This window comes from Chanos chanos, chromosome 2, assembly GCF_902362185.1.
Source record: "Chanos chanos chromosome 2, fChaCha1.1, whole genome shotgun sequence".
In the NCBI taxonomy this organism is placed as follows: Eukaryota; Metazoa; Chordata; class Actinopteri; order Gonorynchiformes; family Chanidae; genus Chanos; species Chanos chanos.
Window position 1 is genome coordinate 8055760 of NC_044496.1, and position 18421 is coordinate 8074180.

At 40.6% G+C, this 18421-nt stretch overlaps 1 protein-coding gene across 1 annotated transcript; it reads right to left on the bottom strand.

The window, feature by feature from the left end:
* Nucleotides 1–1351: 1351 nt before the first annotated feature.
* gpt2 (glutamic pyruvate transaminase (alanine aminotransferase) 2) lies at nucleotides 1352–10894 on the bottom strand. Its single transcript, XM_030794153.1, has 11 exons — nucleotides 10571–10894; nucleotides 8802–8891; nucleotides 6883–6991; nucleotides 6105–6238; nucleotides 5414–5657; nucleotides 4632–4711; nucleotides 4192–4328; nucleotides 3507–3681; nucleotides 3120–3275; nucleotides 1988–2100; nucleotides 1352–1463 (listed from the first exon to the last, which is right to left on the bottom strand). The coding sequence occupies exons 1-11, from the start codon at nucleotides 10892–10894 to the stop codon at nucleotides 1352–1354; spliced, it is 1674 nt and encodes a 557-aa protein (XP_030650013.1).
* Nucleotides 10895–18421: the final 7527 nt, after the last annotated feature.

The following is an 18421-nucleotide window of genomic DNA, read 5'->3' on the forward strand; positions in this document are numbered from 1 at the left end:
TGTTAAAAACTAGTCAACGATAACTGAAAAGCAAAGTGCATCTCAGCCTGCTCCGCTGTGATGAATGGTCTGGTCACTTCATGGTCGAAAATTGGTTTTCAGGGCGTGTAACAAACATCGTTGGCTCCATTCAAAAGTTAAAAATCGCGTATTTGAATCAAGCAAAAATGGCAAGATTCGAGAGCAGTGTTTGTCAGGATTTGGACATACACAATCTACTTCCTGTCCTTCATTTCTGCTCATTTGCCTCTGTGCTCAACTATAAAAATGTCATCCACCTCCTTTGTAGCCAGGAGTGGAGGGGAAAAAAAAATGTCTGTGTGCAATCAAATTTTGGCTCTTTTGTGCGCTTCTAATCATAAACTGCAGATGGTGTAAGAGCACAATGTTAAAAACCTCAAACTGAAGAGAACTGAGATACTGCATTGAGTCCTGCTGCCTGGCAGAATCATAATTATTGTGTAAACTTTTCCTTAGATAATAAAAAGGCAAACAATGCATGTCCAAAGTCTACCAAGTTCCCCCTCTTATGACACTACAATGGTAATTAAGGATTTCCGATTGCATCACATCCCTACATCTCCTAACAAAAGCACAGCTTTCAACCGCAATAAAGATAAGTAAAAACAAAGTGTGCAGCAGACTGTTGCTAAAAAAAAGCATGTCAAATTAGAAGAGAAAACATTTAGATCTCTTCACTGTTAAAGTCCTATCAAAGCCAACACTGGAGATTCCTCATAGCCATTCCCCCGGTTGAAAAGCACAGATACGGTCTTTTGGGATTTCCAGTAGAAATCTACTTTGTACAACACTATGGAGAGCTGACCACTGCTTTTCACTCTCATCCTACGCATGATACACATTAGTGAGAAAACAAAACAAAAACAAAAACAAGACTCTGAAGACTAGGATAAGATCAAAACAAACGTTTGACGCTTCAGGATGAAATGTGACTCTGACAGATGAAACGTGTGTTGAACAACAGATCTTAAAGAAACCAGACGCACCACAGCCCCCCAGTGTGCGCGTGCGTTCTGTTTTCTCGACTATCCTCTGAAAGCAGCCTTATGGTATCCATGCTTTAGTGTTCTACAAATGAAATAGCTGAACCAGACTTTCCCTCTTGTGTGCAAAGGCATAAGATTCTCTCAAACAAGAATTCCTGTCTTGAAACCAGTTGTCATGCGAACAATCCCTTTAATTTCATTCACCTTTAAAAGGAGGATAGAATGTAACTATTTACTCAACACTAACATTTAAAAAAAAAGCCTTAATCAACAGTTAGTGTATTAGGTAATTTATGAGCTGGAGTCTAATTAGGCTCTGTGACCCTTGGCAAAGTGTGTAGCATTCATCTCGAGGGCTCATCCAGGGCTGAGTATTCCTTCAGAAACCTGACGTGAAAGTCTCTGACTTTGTCCAAAAGCACCTTCAGCTTCTCTGTGGATGGCAGGATGGTCATTCTAAAACACACACAGACACACACACACACACACACACACACACACATACACAAGAAGACGATGACTAGTGAGCTATGGTTTCAATAGAGCTGTCCGAGGTTGAAGGACTTGGAGATTTGCTTGGATGTAAGTGGTTCAGTTTTTTGACCATCAAGCAGGACCAAGATTTACTTTTCACATAATCCTGCAAGTCTCCTTTCTGTAACACATCTTTGAAATCACACGTTCACACTGCTACAACTCAGCATAGCCGCTAGACGGTCAACAGGTTATAAATGGTGTCTTTGAGTGTCTGCGAGGGTTGATGAGTTAAAGTTTTCAGCTTGATGAATTATCTTGGCTCACATATTAACCAATTCAATGAAACACCGTCACTGTTTCAGCTCAGCATATGCACCATTTAAAAAAAAAGATTTAGTTAAAGTCTGTATTCGTACAAACATTACTTACTGACACGTACTGATGGGTAGGTTTACACAAAGTCAAGTCTCTTTCCTTGCATTCGGTATGAAAAGGAAGATTACCTGAAATGGTAAGTCCCCTCCCTCTGCCCAAATCCACTGCCAGGGACGACACAAATGCCAGTTTCTTCCAGAAGCCTCAGGCAGTAGAGCATGTCTGGCTGCATTCCCAAAGCCTGGTAGTAGATCATAATATTACTTCTGTTAGTCTCATTAAAGGATTCCAAATAACTCTTGAGGCAAACCTCCAACATATGCAACCCATCCAATGCACTTACTACCATGTTCTAGAACCTTCTCGGAGATATTTCCGTCAAGACGGTAGCCGCATTCATAAATTACTTATTTAAGTGGCAATGTGTGCTTAACTCTTAAATCTCTCGTTTAACTCCCGTATGTTTTTAAATCCATTTAATATGGAATATTTATGGTGTTTCGGGAAAATAAATTGTCATGGTTATCCCTCGTGTGGTGAAATTATGACCTGCCATAAAAGTAAGCAAGGGAGTTGTTTTTGGATTTGTATTTCTTGAACTGCATGATCAGAGCCTGTCCCCGTAGTCGCTAAAACAAAAAACTGGAGGTCAGAGATTGTAAATACTCTGCCGCCTTTGAGGAGATTGTGCTATCTGTGCTATTTTTCCCTGTTGCCACACACAGCTATTTGCATAAGCATTTGAATAGGGAACCGATCAGTTCAAACTGAAATGTGTCATGAGTCGTGAAACCTGCTTTACTGGGCCAAGTGGTTCAGAACAAAGATTAGAAGACAATGTGCAGACAGTGCGGATTTATAATACTCAGCATAAAAAGATCCCATCCGAACCAGCATTTCTGCAATGGTGTAAAAAGCTCTGAACTATCTGACATAGATGGAGATTCTAGTGGCAAAAGAAACCCAGTTTTGCGCTAGCATAGCATTATCACGTTTGATTCAACTCATCCTCTGATTATGAGCCCTTGGCTTCCTGGACAACGTTTTCTGGCAGCAGGCATTAAGCAAAATGTGCACTTTAATGGGTTGACAGGACTAGAACTGAGAAACATTGCTGTTGAACAGTCACGAATTGGCTTAGCGTCTCAAAAAGAACAGGTTGCTAATCACTGAATAGATAAATGGTGAGTAAAAAATAGTTTCTTGTTAACTGCTGGATATAAGATAGGAGTGTCTCACAGCTAAAAGGGTCAGACTAACCTTGGCCTCCTCCACAGCTCTGGGGGGGATGAATATCTGGGGAAAGGCATACATGGCACCCTGAACTGGGTTACACTTGATACCAGGGACACAATTCAGAATCTGCTCAGTCATCTTGGCCTTTTCTGCCAAAGCCCCCAGCACTGCAGCCTTCTCCTGTAAACAGATCACATATGGATTAACAGGTTATATGGAAAAACACCAAGTCAAAGCTGACGCTTTGATGTGAACACAGCAAAATGTATCTCACAAATAAATTCATCAGTGAATTGGTTAGATGAACTCTTTCTCTGCTTAGCTTTGGAATGCTTTCCGCTGGCCCTTTAAAATAACTTGAGCATCTTTATTAAAATCCATGATCGAAAAACCATCCTAGATGAAACCAACCTTTTGGAACTGGTTGAAGGAAGGCTCTGTTGGCAGGGGAGGATTAACTATGACATCCATGGCAGCTTGGCCAGACACTGGGGGACACAGCCTGACGGACAGCAGTTTCACAAGCTGGGCCTTTACTTCTGGATCCAGGTTAATTACTTCCATGTAGCCCCCTCTGAAGCCACACCTGCAGACCAGAGAAGTGTCAGCGTGGTGGGAGAAAGTCGTAACCCTGATCCAAACATCTCCCCTTCCGAGTTCCATCACAATCAACAAACACCACTAATAAAATCAGTTCCGAAAGATTTTTACTACAGTCAACATTCTGTAATTCCAAAGAGGAACCTAACTGTTCACTTAATATGTGAATATGATAAGTGCAGAGTTACACAAGAATTTGCTCACCACATAAAACCTCATGTCCACAACGACAACAACAACAACAAAACTTAATACTCATAGTAAGTTTAGCCCCATTTGTGCTGTAAACATCTCACAAGATGGACCCAGGCTCATTTTCACTAAACACCAGTGCAGTGCAAGAGGTGAGAAGTTCTGTCACGTGAGATCACTTAGGTAAGTGACCTCACATGTCAGAATTCCCAGGTCTATAATATGAAACCAAGGGTCAGTGAGCTAGCTGAGGTTTCAGGGACATGCTGAACCACAAAACAGGCCCTAGGTCAGGGATACTCACTCTCCGGTGTACCCTTTGGAGGTGGAGTGGAAGGAGGCCAGCTCAACACTGTTGAAGTATTCTGGGCCCATTTCATACAGAACCTTCTTGAAGGAGTGGAACTGACAGTCTGGAGCATACACATTGTCCTGATAAACCTGCTCGTGATGAGGGCAAAGGACGTGACAAATATGGTCATCCTTAGAGGTCAGGTGACTCAGAGAACGTGAAATTGACACTTCTGACATAAACACAGTCAAGAGGGATTAAATGGGATTTTAGGCAAATGTAGGCACAACTCATTCGTGACAGATCACATTACTGATCTGACGGTTAGTGGTCTTAAACAATAATTAAAAGGAATGGTGAGAAGATGTTTATACATTTCTCTTGCATAAGTTTCATTCCTGTGGTTTAGCTACTTACTCAAGCTGACCAACATCAACAAAAATCACATTTACCTCATCAGACATGACAAAGAGATTCTCTTCATAAGCAAAGTGCAGGACTTCCTCAATGCATTTCTTACTCTGGACCTGGCCTGCTCAGCAGGGTAATACAGAGAAAAGGAAGGACATGGGAAGAGAAGTGGAGGTGGGGAAAAGGGAAAGAAAGACAGACAGAGTGTGGGGGGGAAAAAAAAAAAAAAAAAAGAGTTTTCACATTCAACACTAAAATCACTTCAGGAAGGTCCTTCACCGCAAAAGCAATGCTACGGACAGAGACTCTCCTGGAGAGAGACAGAGAGAAAAGGACTGTAATCCCTCAGGCTGGGTTCCGAATCCCTCTTCAGATGCAGTTACACTGGCATAGTATTCCTTTACCATGATGTCAGCTGTTTAAGCCTGAACCTCAGCTCTCCCCTGGCACTGAACATCCAGATTTATAAATAACCAAAGACGCACGAGTTGCCTCTACTTATGTAACTGTCCAACACAAAGCTATGCATAACGATGAACATGAATCGTGTTCTTCAAAACCTGCTAAATCGCATCCCAAAACATTGACTACATCCTAAAGAACCGAGCCTGCATTTATCTTAGGGTTTCAGGGTTTACTGAACAAAGAGTCCCGTTCGACTAAAATATGACACCTCTTTGCACATCGAAACTTTCTTTAGTTCATAATATCATACCCTGAAATGCAAACATTGACGCAGCACTTATGAAAGACAAATGGTAATTTTGTTCCCCCCCCCCCAAAGATAGAGAAGAAGCTTGAATTGAGAAGCAGAAACTCGTACCAGTAGGGTTGCCGGGGTTGATAATGCAGATGACTCTGGGTTGGCAGTGCTCTTTGGCTTTCTGATAGGCTCTGTGGAGCTCAGCGATGTCTAAGGCCCAGCAGTTGTCTTCGTCCAGGTAGTAGTTGACCTGCACGGCACCCATCTCAGCGATCGCAGCCGAATAGAGGGGGTACTGAGGAATGGGGATCATGACCCCTGTTCGAGAAGACCCGTGACCTGACACCAGCAACCGGAGAACGCTCTGGACAGTAAACGAATTTGGGTCAGGGAGTTAGGTTGCACGTCATAAGATACTGATTTATTCATGTCTCCAATTCAATGTTGTTGACCATTGCATTATGATGGAAAAAAACAAGTCATAAACACCTTCCTTTGTGTAACTGAAAGTGTTCACTGACTAACATCTAGGTGAGGGATTGGAGGAAAAGTTATAGCATACCTACAAGATAGCTCAACTACAATCCACACACTCAACATTAAAATTTAATAGGAGATAGTATAATATTCAAACTATAACATGCTGTTTCTCTGTCAGATCCTCTCTGAAACTGATTTTTCTCCTCAGTGAGACTAGATTAAATTAAATAACGAATGAATAATAAAAAAAAGGTCCTGTTTGCATTATTTTGCAGGGTTTCTAGAGCTATAACAACTCCATGTTGTCATTTTTCTGCATAACTTCACTCACAGCAATGCCATCACTGGCACCAGTGGTGAGATAAATGTCGTCCCAGTTGGCAGGCACGCCTTGGTCCCTTTGCTCAACGTATGCAGCGACATCCCGTCGGATACACTCCACCCCTTGGCTCGCACTATAGGACCCTGAAACACACATCCCTTTGTCAGCACTAGGAAAACGCTTAGCAATGAAAGTCTACACGACCCAGTCAAACTGTTCTTCAACTTTGTTTAAATTGTTCTTCGGCTTCCTGAAAACACGCACTTGAAGTGAAAGACTGATGATTCTGTTATTTCTTCATGATGGTCAAGTGAAAGGAAAAATACGTAAAAAAAAAAAAAAAAAAAAAAAAACAGAATTCAGATTTCTGTAGAAATCCATAGAAAATAAGAGCTCTGTTTAAAAATGCTCGATGGGGGGGTTTTTTGGTGCTAACCTCTCATGGCTGATTCTTGAAAGTTGCGCAACTTTTGGTCATGCACTTAAGTGGAAAAATACATGTGCTTTGTTCTAGTCTCTCTGTTGTGTCTATTGTTTATGTCTACCCCTGAGTGGGGGGGAGAGGGGGTGTTGATAAAGACAATTCAACCCAAACCATCGCATTTTAGAAACAGTTAACCTTTTCAAATTCGTTTGGCGTTTTACAGCTATGTTCTGTTTTAGAGGAAGGCGTTTTTTTTTTTTTGGTTTTGTTTTTTGTATTAGACTTAAAAAGTGGTCAACACATCAGCCCTGGCACATGTATCATCCTGCTGCAGGAAACACACACACACACACTCATACACACCGAGGCTGAATCCCCCGCAGCCCTGTAGGATTCGGTGTGCTCTTTGCTTGGCATCATCTGGGAAAGCAGGACTTTCCATCAGCTCAGGGAATGTGCAGAGAGCCACCACCTAAACACCAAGAAAAACAAGCACAGCTGTTACATTAGACCCCTCCAGAGATATAAAGACATGTTTATTTGGTCCCAAGTTACTACAGGCAGCATATCAACTTAACGGAATTTGGCCTGTGCATTTGACTTGCCAGAACTGGTTTTAACCATTAAACATAATTATGGATGATTGGTTTCGAGACAATTCAATGAGGAATCTGATGGGTTCCCTTCATCGTCATCACACACTTTTTGTGCACGATACAAAGATTCAGACTAATCTAAACATTGCAAGCTGATTCTTTAAAAAGCTATTAAACATACACAAAAGAAGTTCCAATGAAAGCTCCTGTTAAGTTTACACTTCATTACCTTCTTGATCATCTCGCTGCGTCGGCATATTACTCATGCAGCCTGGGTTATAATACTCTGGGTTATAATGTTTATCTTCAGTCTGTTAAGTGTGTGTGCATGTGTGTGTGTGTGTGTTTTGAGGTGGGACGTTATGAATCAGCTTTCATAATGCCAAAATAATTACTTGAATGAACATATTAAAACTTGACAGAGAGTCGATGCCAGAGTTACGCAACTCTCCAAAATTTTCCACCCAGTCATGCCACTCTTAAATCTGAAGAGGCACAAAACGTAACACCTTTAACAGGCATGACTCTGCCTCTGACAACAGTTGACCCACACGCGTAGAGGACAGCTGCTTGGCGAGCTTTAAGAATCAGATGACTGTAGTCGGAGGACGTTAAAACGTCCTTATTCGCGTGCATATCCATGTTTGGCATCCGTGCCACATTTTTTCCTCCGTCACATGCCCGTCGCAGCGTGAGGGGACAGAGAACATGCTTATTCCGTCGAGGTCTTTTGTTTCGGCTGGCACTGTACAACCAGATCCACTCTGGAACTGTGCCCGTCCCCATGGCAACTCTGACCACACAGGCCCAATCATAATAGGGCTTCCTCCACAGGAATTTGAACTGCCCTCTGAACGAGCTGTTGACCAACAAAAGATAATTCCATCCCATGGTCCAGGCTGAAATTTCAGAGTTAGCATGACTGGCGGGCACGTCTCACATAACTCAACAGCATCTCCACAGTACGGATCGCTGTTTCCAATCAACCTAATTTTTGTTGTAGGTTCTGTTTCAAAGACATTAGCAATGATTGACACCTATGGTGTGGGCTGGGTCAAGTTCAAATGATAGACCTGTGAACCGTCCTTGCACTTGTTTTTGAGATACTTTATGTCAGAAGGTGTGCAATCGCTTTAGATTATGGGGCTATAGACCCAACTGTATCTGTCTGTAGTTCACTCTCTTACTCCCCCCCCCCATTAACTCTTCTTGCACCTGATTCTGGTCTAACGGTGGACTTAGAAGTCGCACTTATGCAACAGACAGCTCCTTAATTACTAGATGCATGGTTTGTATTCTGCCTCACTTGGAGGTCATCTGCTAAATGTATAAATGTAAATAAAAGCATATTCTACATGAATAAATGTAAAATGTAAATGTAAGATTTCAGATGAAGTGTGTTGGGTTTATAACGCAGTCTGATCCACAGATCATCTGTCCACACTGATGGCAAAGCCAAAGACCTGTGGGCAGAACCGGTGAGCCCCGGTGGTCAAAAATAGTCTGTCTCGTGGCTCGATAAAGGAGCTTTTCCAGGATAATTTCATAGATGGTAAATGAAATGGCGTCCCTGCCTGTGATGAGTTCTCGTGCTGCAGTTAAGGACATGCACAGAGGACTGGGAGACTCAAATTTCACTTTAAGCAAGGTCGTGTCCTGCATTTTTAGGGTCATGGCCACCCTCACCTGTCGAAGGAACGTGATTGGCTGTTGTCCCATGGCGTGCGCATCCCCAATGTTAGCCTTGATGACCTCTGTGAAGGGCTTCTTCTCCCCCTGTAGGAGCAGAGAGAGTGAGGTTATCAGTAATAAGCAACCTCAAATGTTCTTTAGAAAAATGCATCGGCACACACTTTGGAAACACTGTTAGCATTTGGTTCAGCGGGAAAAAAAGGACATCTGTTCTGCGGCTCTGAGTTATCCTATATAAAGGTATTTGACTTATATGAACGGTTAGATAAAAGCAAAGGCATTTCATTGTTTCACTCTACACTCGATGCAGTCAGTGTGAGACAGCATCAAGTGTAACACACTGCACATCCAATAAGTCTTCTCTACCTCCACCATTGACACATCAGTTGTAAACATGGCAGACATTCACTGATATCACTCTGTTGATAGCACATATTTGTCTCAGCAGATTGGACTAACATCAGAACAATGAGTGCATGACAGCCTGAGACAGCTGTGTAACATCTGACAGTGTGAAAGAGAGAATTCATGACCTTGTCAGAGGTCTTAGGAACTGAATCTGTTGTGACACTATAATTAGACCTCAGCTTTAGGCAGCAAAACTGCACAAGTCATGCTTAGGCCTGCTCAGGTGACACAATCATATTTTTAAAGAAAGGACTGCTGAGAATAGATGAATTCAAATTTGACACATAGCAAAACCAGGGTATGAAGGCCTTCAGCTCCAGAGTGTCTAAGGCTCAATGTAGGTCAGAGAACAAGCAATTACTTTCCTGTGGATTGAGTCCACTGTTCATGCCCTCAGTTCCTTCCTATGCCAAGAAAACCCATTCATGTTCTGTGAAGCATATCATGTTTAAACAAGCATCTGGGCATTTCTATGGGCACATGTCTGCTAGATATGATGGGGAAGAAAAAAAAAAAGTTTCTGCCCAAGTCCTGCCCTCTTGTTTGTGAAATGATGTGAAACTCCTGGCTGGGGATGTATACGATAGTATGTGTGAACTATAAGAACTAGTCATTATTGGTTATACTGTAAAAGATGATAGGACTATTGGAAGCATCATGGTCAAATACAGCCCTAAAATATCGACACAAACGGACAATGATCGTAGGCCGTGTGCAGCGCGGCAGTATCTCTGGTATTATGCCGACGGTGAAGGAGATAAAATGTAAGAATATTTAACATGAAACAAATGTAAGTAGTCTAAAAAAAATACAGGTGCAGGTAATGTGTGTACGCCATGAGATGTACTGGTTCTGATGCAAAACATAATTCGTAGTGGAAACCATATATGCATTAAAAGCGGTAAGTAAGTCTTAAGTGATTTCAAATCGACGATGCTGATCCAGCGTCATCACGCATAGGTTCAACTGCGGGGATGAGACGTGGATGGCATGATGCAATACTCGAGATGTAACGAAAGAGGAGCTCAGCCAAACTAAAACAGAGCACACATTCAAGCTACTTTATAATGTCAGTGTAGTGTAATGTAAAGAGATTCATTTAATAAAATACGGAGATCTCGAAACCATTAACGGCCGACACATGTACACACATCACTGTAGCCCATCTGTTAACCATCATACCAGGAAGCTATCATAGCTTTATACAACTAAGGAAACAGACAGGAAACAAATTGAACCGGATACAAGGAAAATATTCAGAGGTGATAAAACACACAAGCGAATAAATGAATGAATGAATGAATGAATGAATGATTTGCTGTTTATTTACATAAACTGCCGAGGAAAATACTTACCTCTTGTAAGCATCTTTCAATTTCTCCGGCTTTGATCACTATAGGTCCTCTCACAGCGTACTCCACTGCTTTCACCTGCGGGTTGAGGGTCTCCATCGTAAGGGTCTTTTCTCTCATCTTTTCCTGTCCTCTAGTCGCTGCTACGGTTGCTTCTGCTGTGCTGAACCGTTTTAGACCGTACTTCTCAACCGATCCCGTTTTGTGTCTGACGGTCCCTATCCGGCATGGTGGTGTCTTGAGAGACTTTGTCTTCACCGACGCAGAGTACTGATCAAATGCTCCAGCAATCAATGAGCGATTTGCTAGGGGCTTAATGCGATGCATTTTTAAAGATAACGCTAGAGACTAAAGCACAGGAATTGAAAGAAAATATCTACGGTTACAGATTCTTCCGTGGCAGTTATGTTTCCCTTTGGCAATTCGTCAAAAAAATTCTTTTAATTATTCCAATTTAGCAGTGCTACCCGGTCGGGCTGAGGCTGAAATTTGTAGACGTTGTCTACTTCTCTATTTAAATCTGTCTGCAATAATTACGTTTCATAATTCCACGAGTAAGTGTGAAGTTGAAGTGAGACCATCAAGCACTACAAGCTTCTCAGTTTGACGCTCCTTCACTCAGGACTAGTTTTGATAGGTAGCCTAATATAGGCTACACACCCGCCAGTGGGCTTTATTTTATCGTCTTATGTCATTTCTTCTCCTCGGATTGCTGGGTGTTGTAGTGTGTATTCCTGTGACGCTGCGCTTAGTGACGTAGTAATTCAGGGGAATCCGTCTCCACACCAGAACTACAATACCAATATTTCTTGCGGATACTGGAGGGGAGGAGGGGAGGGGCGAGAGGAAAGATATGAAGGTGGAAATTCGTCCGTAAAGCATCATCACCGCTATCTTAGTGTAGGCTATTTGTGTCGCGTTGGGCAAACGTACCATAAAGTGGAAGCATTCCATTAACATAAATCTAACACCACTTTTACTATTTCGTCCTTAAATGATCAAGCATTTTGATGGGGGGATGCTCCCAGATTGGCAAATCGGCGCAATATCTACTAGGATCTCTCTGCCTTGGCTGACATCTGCGAAACAGATGTTTTATGTTCCGTTTCCGCACCTTGGGCCGATACAGAGATTTATGTGACCCGAGACGTGTCACCAGATGGAAAAACATGCAGCAGGTCGTTCCAACAGTCAAGAATTAGCACACTCACAGAAGTGATATGTCTCAGAATGTAAGCCCTGGTAATGTAGCATTAAATAAATACATTTTGACGAGTTTCTTATCCAATGTGAATTTTGATTTTCTCCAAATCAGGTTGGCGGATATTTTATATATGTATGTGTGTGTGTGTGTGTGTGTGTATGAATGTATAATGACAGTTTTGCTGTCTGAGGATATAGACAGTAATGAGTAACAGCATTGCAAACTAGAGAAAGTTTTTGTGGAGCGGATCCCTGTCCTGGGCAGGTATTTAGTGTTACAATATCATCTGCTATTTAAGAGATATTATTCAAACAGTATGAAGAGAGTTAAGTAGTATATTTTCTAAAGAGACCTAATAAAATCAGTGTTGTATATTCAGAAGGGTCTGACACTGCATGTTTTTTTATATATAGATTTTAGCACAGCAATGTCAAAGTTATCTTTATGTAGAGCAGAAGTCCTCAACATTTTTTGCTGGCTGAGCCCTTCAACCCAAATTACTGTCCTCGTGTACCCCCTTTAGAACAAAGTGAATTTAATTTGACCTTGATGTTTCCATCACAGTCTCACGAACCCCCTACAGTATTCGCACAAACCCCTATGGGTTCACAAGCCCCCGGTTAAAAAACCCTTGGTCAAGACAATACTCAGGGAACAGGGGGCACATTTCTGAATCACATTTAGCCAAGACATCCAGTGAAAAACGTATAAATCCACTGACTCTAACTTCTCAGGCAGAAGCTCCTGGGGAGCCCTAGCTATAATGTCAGTTCTTACTTGTCTTTGTCTTTCACTGAATACTGGGAACGGGGAAATATGATGCAGTGTTCTATAGCCTGAATTCATGTGAGTATTTAGTTCATTTATTCAGTGTGTTGAATTGTATCATGTGCCGTCTTGTATTCTTTGAAACTCCTTGCTGCAAGCAGGTAAAAAAAATGAATTGGTGTGGCTTGTCTTGGAAGTTGATGTTAAGCTGTACCTTGAGGCCTGTCCTGTTTTCTATTTATTTATAACTCTTTGCTAGAAGCCACATTTTCCATCGAGGACAATAAGCTTCAGTCGCGAACACTAAAAAGACACTATGATAAATAAAACTGCAAAATGATCCAATTTGAATTTTTATAAAAATTTTTTTATAAAATATAAATGAATGATAAGAATATAGTCAGTAGAAATGAAAACATATTTAAAGTATATACACTAAGTAATTCTACTCTGAATTTTGTAATGAATAACATCACTCAACTCAAATACTGGCACCTGCTGGACAAAATACACCACTACCTCAATGTTTACATTTCTATTTCCTTTCTAATCTTGGATGTTATTCTGCTGCTTTTCCTTGATTGGCTGTGGTAAAATCAGTGTGTATTTTTACTGTTGTCTAGTCCTTAACTGAGATTACTGTAATATGGTACAAATTTTGAAAGTCTAAATTTGGTAAGTAATATGTTAGGGCTGGCTTTTATTTTTATATTAGGAGCCCAAAGTACGGTACAGAAAAGCATCTTCTTTTTCACCCAGATGGTTTACTGTCACTAGAACCTTCACAGATCCAGAGGAGCTTCAGTCCATCAAACATCTTCTTATATGTCTTTTTCTCTCCATTTTCCCCCATCATTTAGAAGAGGCCAAAAACTGAGCGAAATTGATTCTTGACTGAGTTCACTCAGGTTTCTGCATCTCTTTTCGAGGCAGTCACTGGACTTCACGCTTTACTTTTGAAGGAAATTAAATGAATATTTGGATGATCTGTTTATGATTGGGCTGTGGTTAGCAGAACGAAGAATTCAGCACAGTTCATCTTTCACATACCCACAATGATACAGCTAGATGGTGTTCATATTTCCCTGCTCAACATTACTGAGAACAGTATCATTTTCAGACAGATAGATTTACTCTTCGTATTTTCTGATGTTTGATAGGCTTACTGTCCTAATATCTCACCACTCAACTATAGTATGAAATGATAAACTTCTTACAGATACAGTAAGTCCTAGACTCAGAAGTAATTTTATTTTCCAGTTGGAAAAAAAGAACTCAGAAAATGTCTTGGATTATATATGGATCAGTTTGAATATGTGCATAGACTCCTGAGTGAAAAAAAAAGACAATCATTTATTCTGAGTCACTGTATTGGTTTTCCAACCCATGCAGATTCATCCAGAAATGAGCTTTACAACAAGCATGAAAGTGAAATGGATTGTGAAAGGCCAAACAACACAGAAGAGCACACAGAGCTGAAAGGTACTGTGGGGGAAGAATAATTCTCTCCCAGTGACAAGGCAATATTTACAACACATAAAAAAACCCAAAACGATGTAATATCCAAGCGGACAGGCCAAGTCACGTGCTGTTAATTACTCATAATGAACAAGAGACAGAATTTTAAAAATTCAGTTAAAGCCAGATACCGCAGCCCCCAACATTACGGAGAACTCTGCATCTGCAGTGTAGGAGAATGAAGGAGAATTCACTTATAACGTCCTCTGTAGATTCTTGTCACTATGGTTTGTTCAGTAGAAAAGTGTTTGCAACAAACAAACTGTGAAAGGCTTCTGTGAAATGGGGAAGATAATGATTATATAAGCTGTAAAAAAAAAACTGCATGTTTCATCATATTACATTGTGTAGTGCAGAAGTACTTAAAACATAATGAGCTGCATTATGGTACGATCTCTGTTACTTTAACACGTGTGCTTGGAGAAAAAAGCAACAGAAGTGAAAGACCATGAACTGGCATTATTCTGAAGTTTCAACCTGAGGTCTGAACACAGCACATAATACTTGTGCGGTTAAATGTACTTTTAATCTGGATTTTCATATGCAGCCCAAAAAGTAAAGTAGACTTGAAAAAGATATTACAGAAAAGTTTAAAAGGCTGTAATGTAGAGAACTGTTCTGAAACAAAAGCATCAATACAGGCAAAAAAAACCCCAGTCTTTACTTTTAATTGATATTTCATACTGCTGTGCTCAGTTGTCTTAAGACTGCCATGAGGGAGGACAGGAACTTGGCTGTAAGAGGGCAGGGCTTAGGTCCTGTGAATGTGTTACACTGAAAATATTTTATTACTGTTTGTTGAGTAACAAAGCGGAATTATCCTTGAATAATCGGTTGCATTAGTTTTGTATTAAGATTTAACAAAAAATTTTAAATGCACAATAAACAATGGCTAATTTATTTAGCGAATAAAAGTGCCCCCTGGCTTAGCTGCATTGAACCATTCAATTTTCAGAGCACCCCAAAAATACACCATGTTTTGAGAAGTCATAAGATAGAAGACTTACATGAAGATATGTTCGTGCAAAGTAAAAAAAAGTTTAGCTTAAATGAAAATATGGGGTAATCTCATAAATCAGTTAGATTTGTCATCACGGAGATGAGTGACCGGTAGACAAACCGTCAAAACAGGCACTGCTACATGCAAATGTGTGAGAAAACCATAAATTACACAAGCACAGTCAACACAAAGAAATATAACAAGATTTTTACACAATAATAATATAATTACCAATTTTACAGGTAGTTGCTGTTCTGGGGTCAGTCCTATCAACTCATGTCACAAACTGGATAGGAGACTGGAACCAGGGTTTTTTTTTTTTTTTTTAAAACTGAGAGAGCCACGGCACAGGAGCACTGGCAGACTTACAATTTACAATTTACAATTTAGCATTTGGCAGACGCTTTTAGCCAAAGCGACTTACAATCAGTGCATCGGTCGGATTCCTAATATCTCATAAGCAGACATCGCGATAAGACTGTGCGTCAATTTACCCCTTCGTATTGCGCCCCTGGAATTGTTTGACAAACATAGATACAAGACAAGGTTGTTTTGTTTTTTTTTTCTTTTTAAGGAAGGGAGGTTACGCATTGGGGGACAGGTGGGCTCTGAAGAGGTGGGTTTTCAGTTTCTTGCGGAAGATGGTAAGAGATTCCGCAGTCCTAACTGTATGAGGGAGGTCGTTCCACCACCGTGGGGCGATGGTGGAGAAGAGGCGTGGTCGGGAGGAGCGGCTGCCGGGTTCCCGAAGTGAGGGGACCGTCAGCTGACCAGAGGTTGTAGAGCGGAGGGTTCTATTAGGGGTATACGGAGTTATTAGGGACTGAAGGTATGATGGGGCGGAGCCTCTTGTGGCCTGGTAGGTTATCATAGACGTGTGGTTATACTTTTAACCTGGATGCCTAGTAACATAATGTTAATCTTAATCAAGGACAAAGACTATTTCATCATACATGATGCATCGCAGCTTTTTGCATGCTGGTGGGGACTCATGACATGCAGTAGGTGCCCTTTTTATTTTTTTGCCCCTGCCCTTCAAACAGCCTGAGTCTGCCACTGCACAGGAGCACAGACCAGGAACACAGCAGGATAAACACAAGATTTAATATAACTCATAGACTTACTAGACATACACTAAGGTAGTGTTACAATGTCAGACAATATCAGACAAAGACCTGACTGAAGAAACTAAGGAACACCAGTCACATTTATACAAGGAGCAAAGCAGGCCTGATTAACCAAAGCAGGTGAAGATCAATACTGAATAATTAACTGAAACAAGAAACCGATTGAAAACAGAACTCAAACTGACCACCAGTGGGAGGTAGTGAGAATCTTGGCATTACAACAATTATATTATTTGTTGCTGACTGATATCCTCTTTCCCCAAATGTTTAGCAGGTAAAATAATAAAATAGAAATGAAAAGTCAGTGACTTAATTACACGTACATTTTGATTATGTTCTTGAAGCAGTATTGTACAGGAGTATCTGTAGTCGGTGTTTTGCCCTCAACTACAGTGAGAGTAATGTTGTTTATTACTGCCCACTGTTTGTTTTTCCTCTTTTTCACATGTATAACACACAGATATTGTCCACTATCTAAGGGTATGGCATCATGGATTGTAAGGTTATGGACACTGGATTCTGTGGTGCTGGATATAGTAATATTTGTAAGTCTCTGGTGTAGAGGGTCATCAGTGGGACAGTGGTGGTTATAGATTTCTCCACTGGAGTCCCAATCATAAGAATAAACACATGTGCTGCCACTGTTGGTTGTCTTAATCCAGTAGACCACATAAGGGAAATTTGAATAATCTTTGTTTTCCCTGAAAGTACAGTTGAGAGACACTGATTCTCCTTCAGCTGAATGTACTGAAGAACTGATTCCAGGTTTGGATAAAACTGAACAAAAGAGAAAAGTATTAGTTGTTGTTCAGAAAGTACACTTGTGTAATGTCATTCATATTAAATTTTACATTGCTATCAATGTGTACTTGATGGATATTTGTAATCTACACTTACTCTTTGGATTTTCAAGAGCAACAATGTAAGAGGTTGTCAGGTCTGGATTAGTTGGTTTAAATGGATAGATGAATTTTGAATCAAAATCTGGAACACATGCGTAGAATCCACTCTTCATTTTGATTTTGAAATCCATTTTCTGCCTGTTGCTTTTGCAAATTTCTAAGAGGTAGTCAAGATCCATTTCATCCTTACACTCCGTATCCTCAAGCTTAACATCCTTACTCTTAACTGAGCAGTTGGTGTCAATTATGTTGTCATAATCACTGTCAATTTGCCATTTATAACTCTTACAACAGGGCAATGTTGTTTCTTCATCACTTCATCACTTTTATAGATGAATTCAGTGAGCCCTAAAGACAAGAATGTCTTAAATTCATGATGACAGTCACGAAGGCAAAAAGTTTCATCTTGTTTTATGGTCATAGGTGGTGTTACAATAATGTAAGACATTATGTTCACTTGTGAAATAAACCTACAAGTATATGTCTGAGGTTTGAATTAGAGCCGTCTACTCCTTATTATTATTTGCCCTTTGTGAACATCTAAAGTTGAAACAGAAGCTTATATTACTCCATATTATTAAAAAAAAGAAATATTCATCACTGGACCATATATAGTAGTGTTCATTTTTAACAGCAGCAATAACAAAAACTTACCATGACATTTTTGCAGTATAATGAACAGAAAAACGATGCCCTGTACATCCATCACTAAATGTAGCCCTGTGAAAGGCAAGAGGAACTTGGTGTTTTAGAAGATGATGGAGTGTTAACATAGAGCTGAGCCGCGGGTGGTCATGTGATCACGTTGCAGATGTTTGTTTCCTGTTATTATTGTACAGAATAGATACACCACCAAAATTTTGACATTTCTTCACAGATGATTTTTTTTTACATTTGTTTTTCCTTTTTCCTCATATTTCTAAAATGCAGGGTTACCGTTGCTTATTTGGCTTTTCTTTGGCATTCATCAGCCTTCCAGTAACACACACTTTGGCAGACACACTTTCCCAGAGATAGATGTGACTGTTGAGTAAATTTCCCCTAATACTTCATTGATCTCACAGAGAATGAGGACAAAAATCCTGCAGTTAAATGGGAGATGAACAGGTGAGGTCACTCCAGACAGAGCGCTGTCACGAAAGCGGCTGATTTTGAAAACGATAAGGTATGCGCAGGGCTGTGCAGAGACCTTTAGAGGGGCAGGTGCTCAGATTCAAAAAGGGGAACATAGATCAATGGTGTTAGAACACCACTCATGGTGTTAAAACACCAACCACAGCGTAACGTACCAAACTACAGCAACCAGTATTCAAAGAGAATGTAAAATGGAATTGC

Bases quoted from the DNA above. Each gene is read 5' to 3' on its own strand.
- gpt2 (XM_030794153.1), bottom strand. From the start codon at position 10,894: ATGCATCGCATTAAGCCCCTAGCAAATCGCTCATTGATTGCTGGAGCA. The intron at 8,892-10,570 runs GTAAGTATTTTC...CTGCTCCTACAG, and splicing joins TTGAAAGATGCTTACAAGAG to GGGGAGAAGAAGCCCTTCAC. The intron at 6,239-6,882 runs GTGTGTATGAGT...TGTGTGTTTCAG, and splicing joins CTGCGGGGGATTCAGCCTCG to GGTCCTATAGTGCGAGCCAA.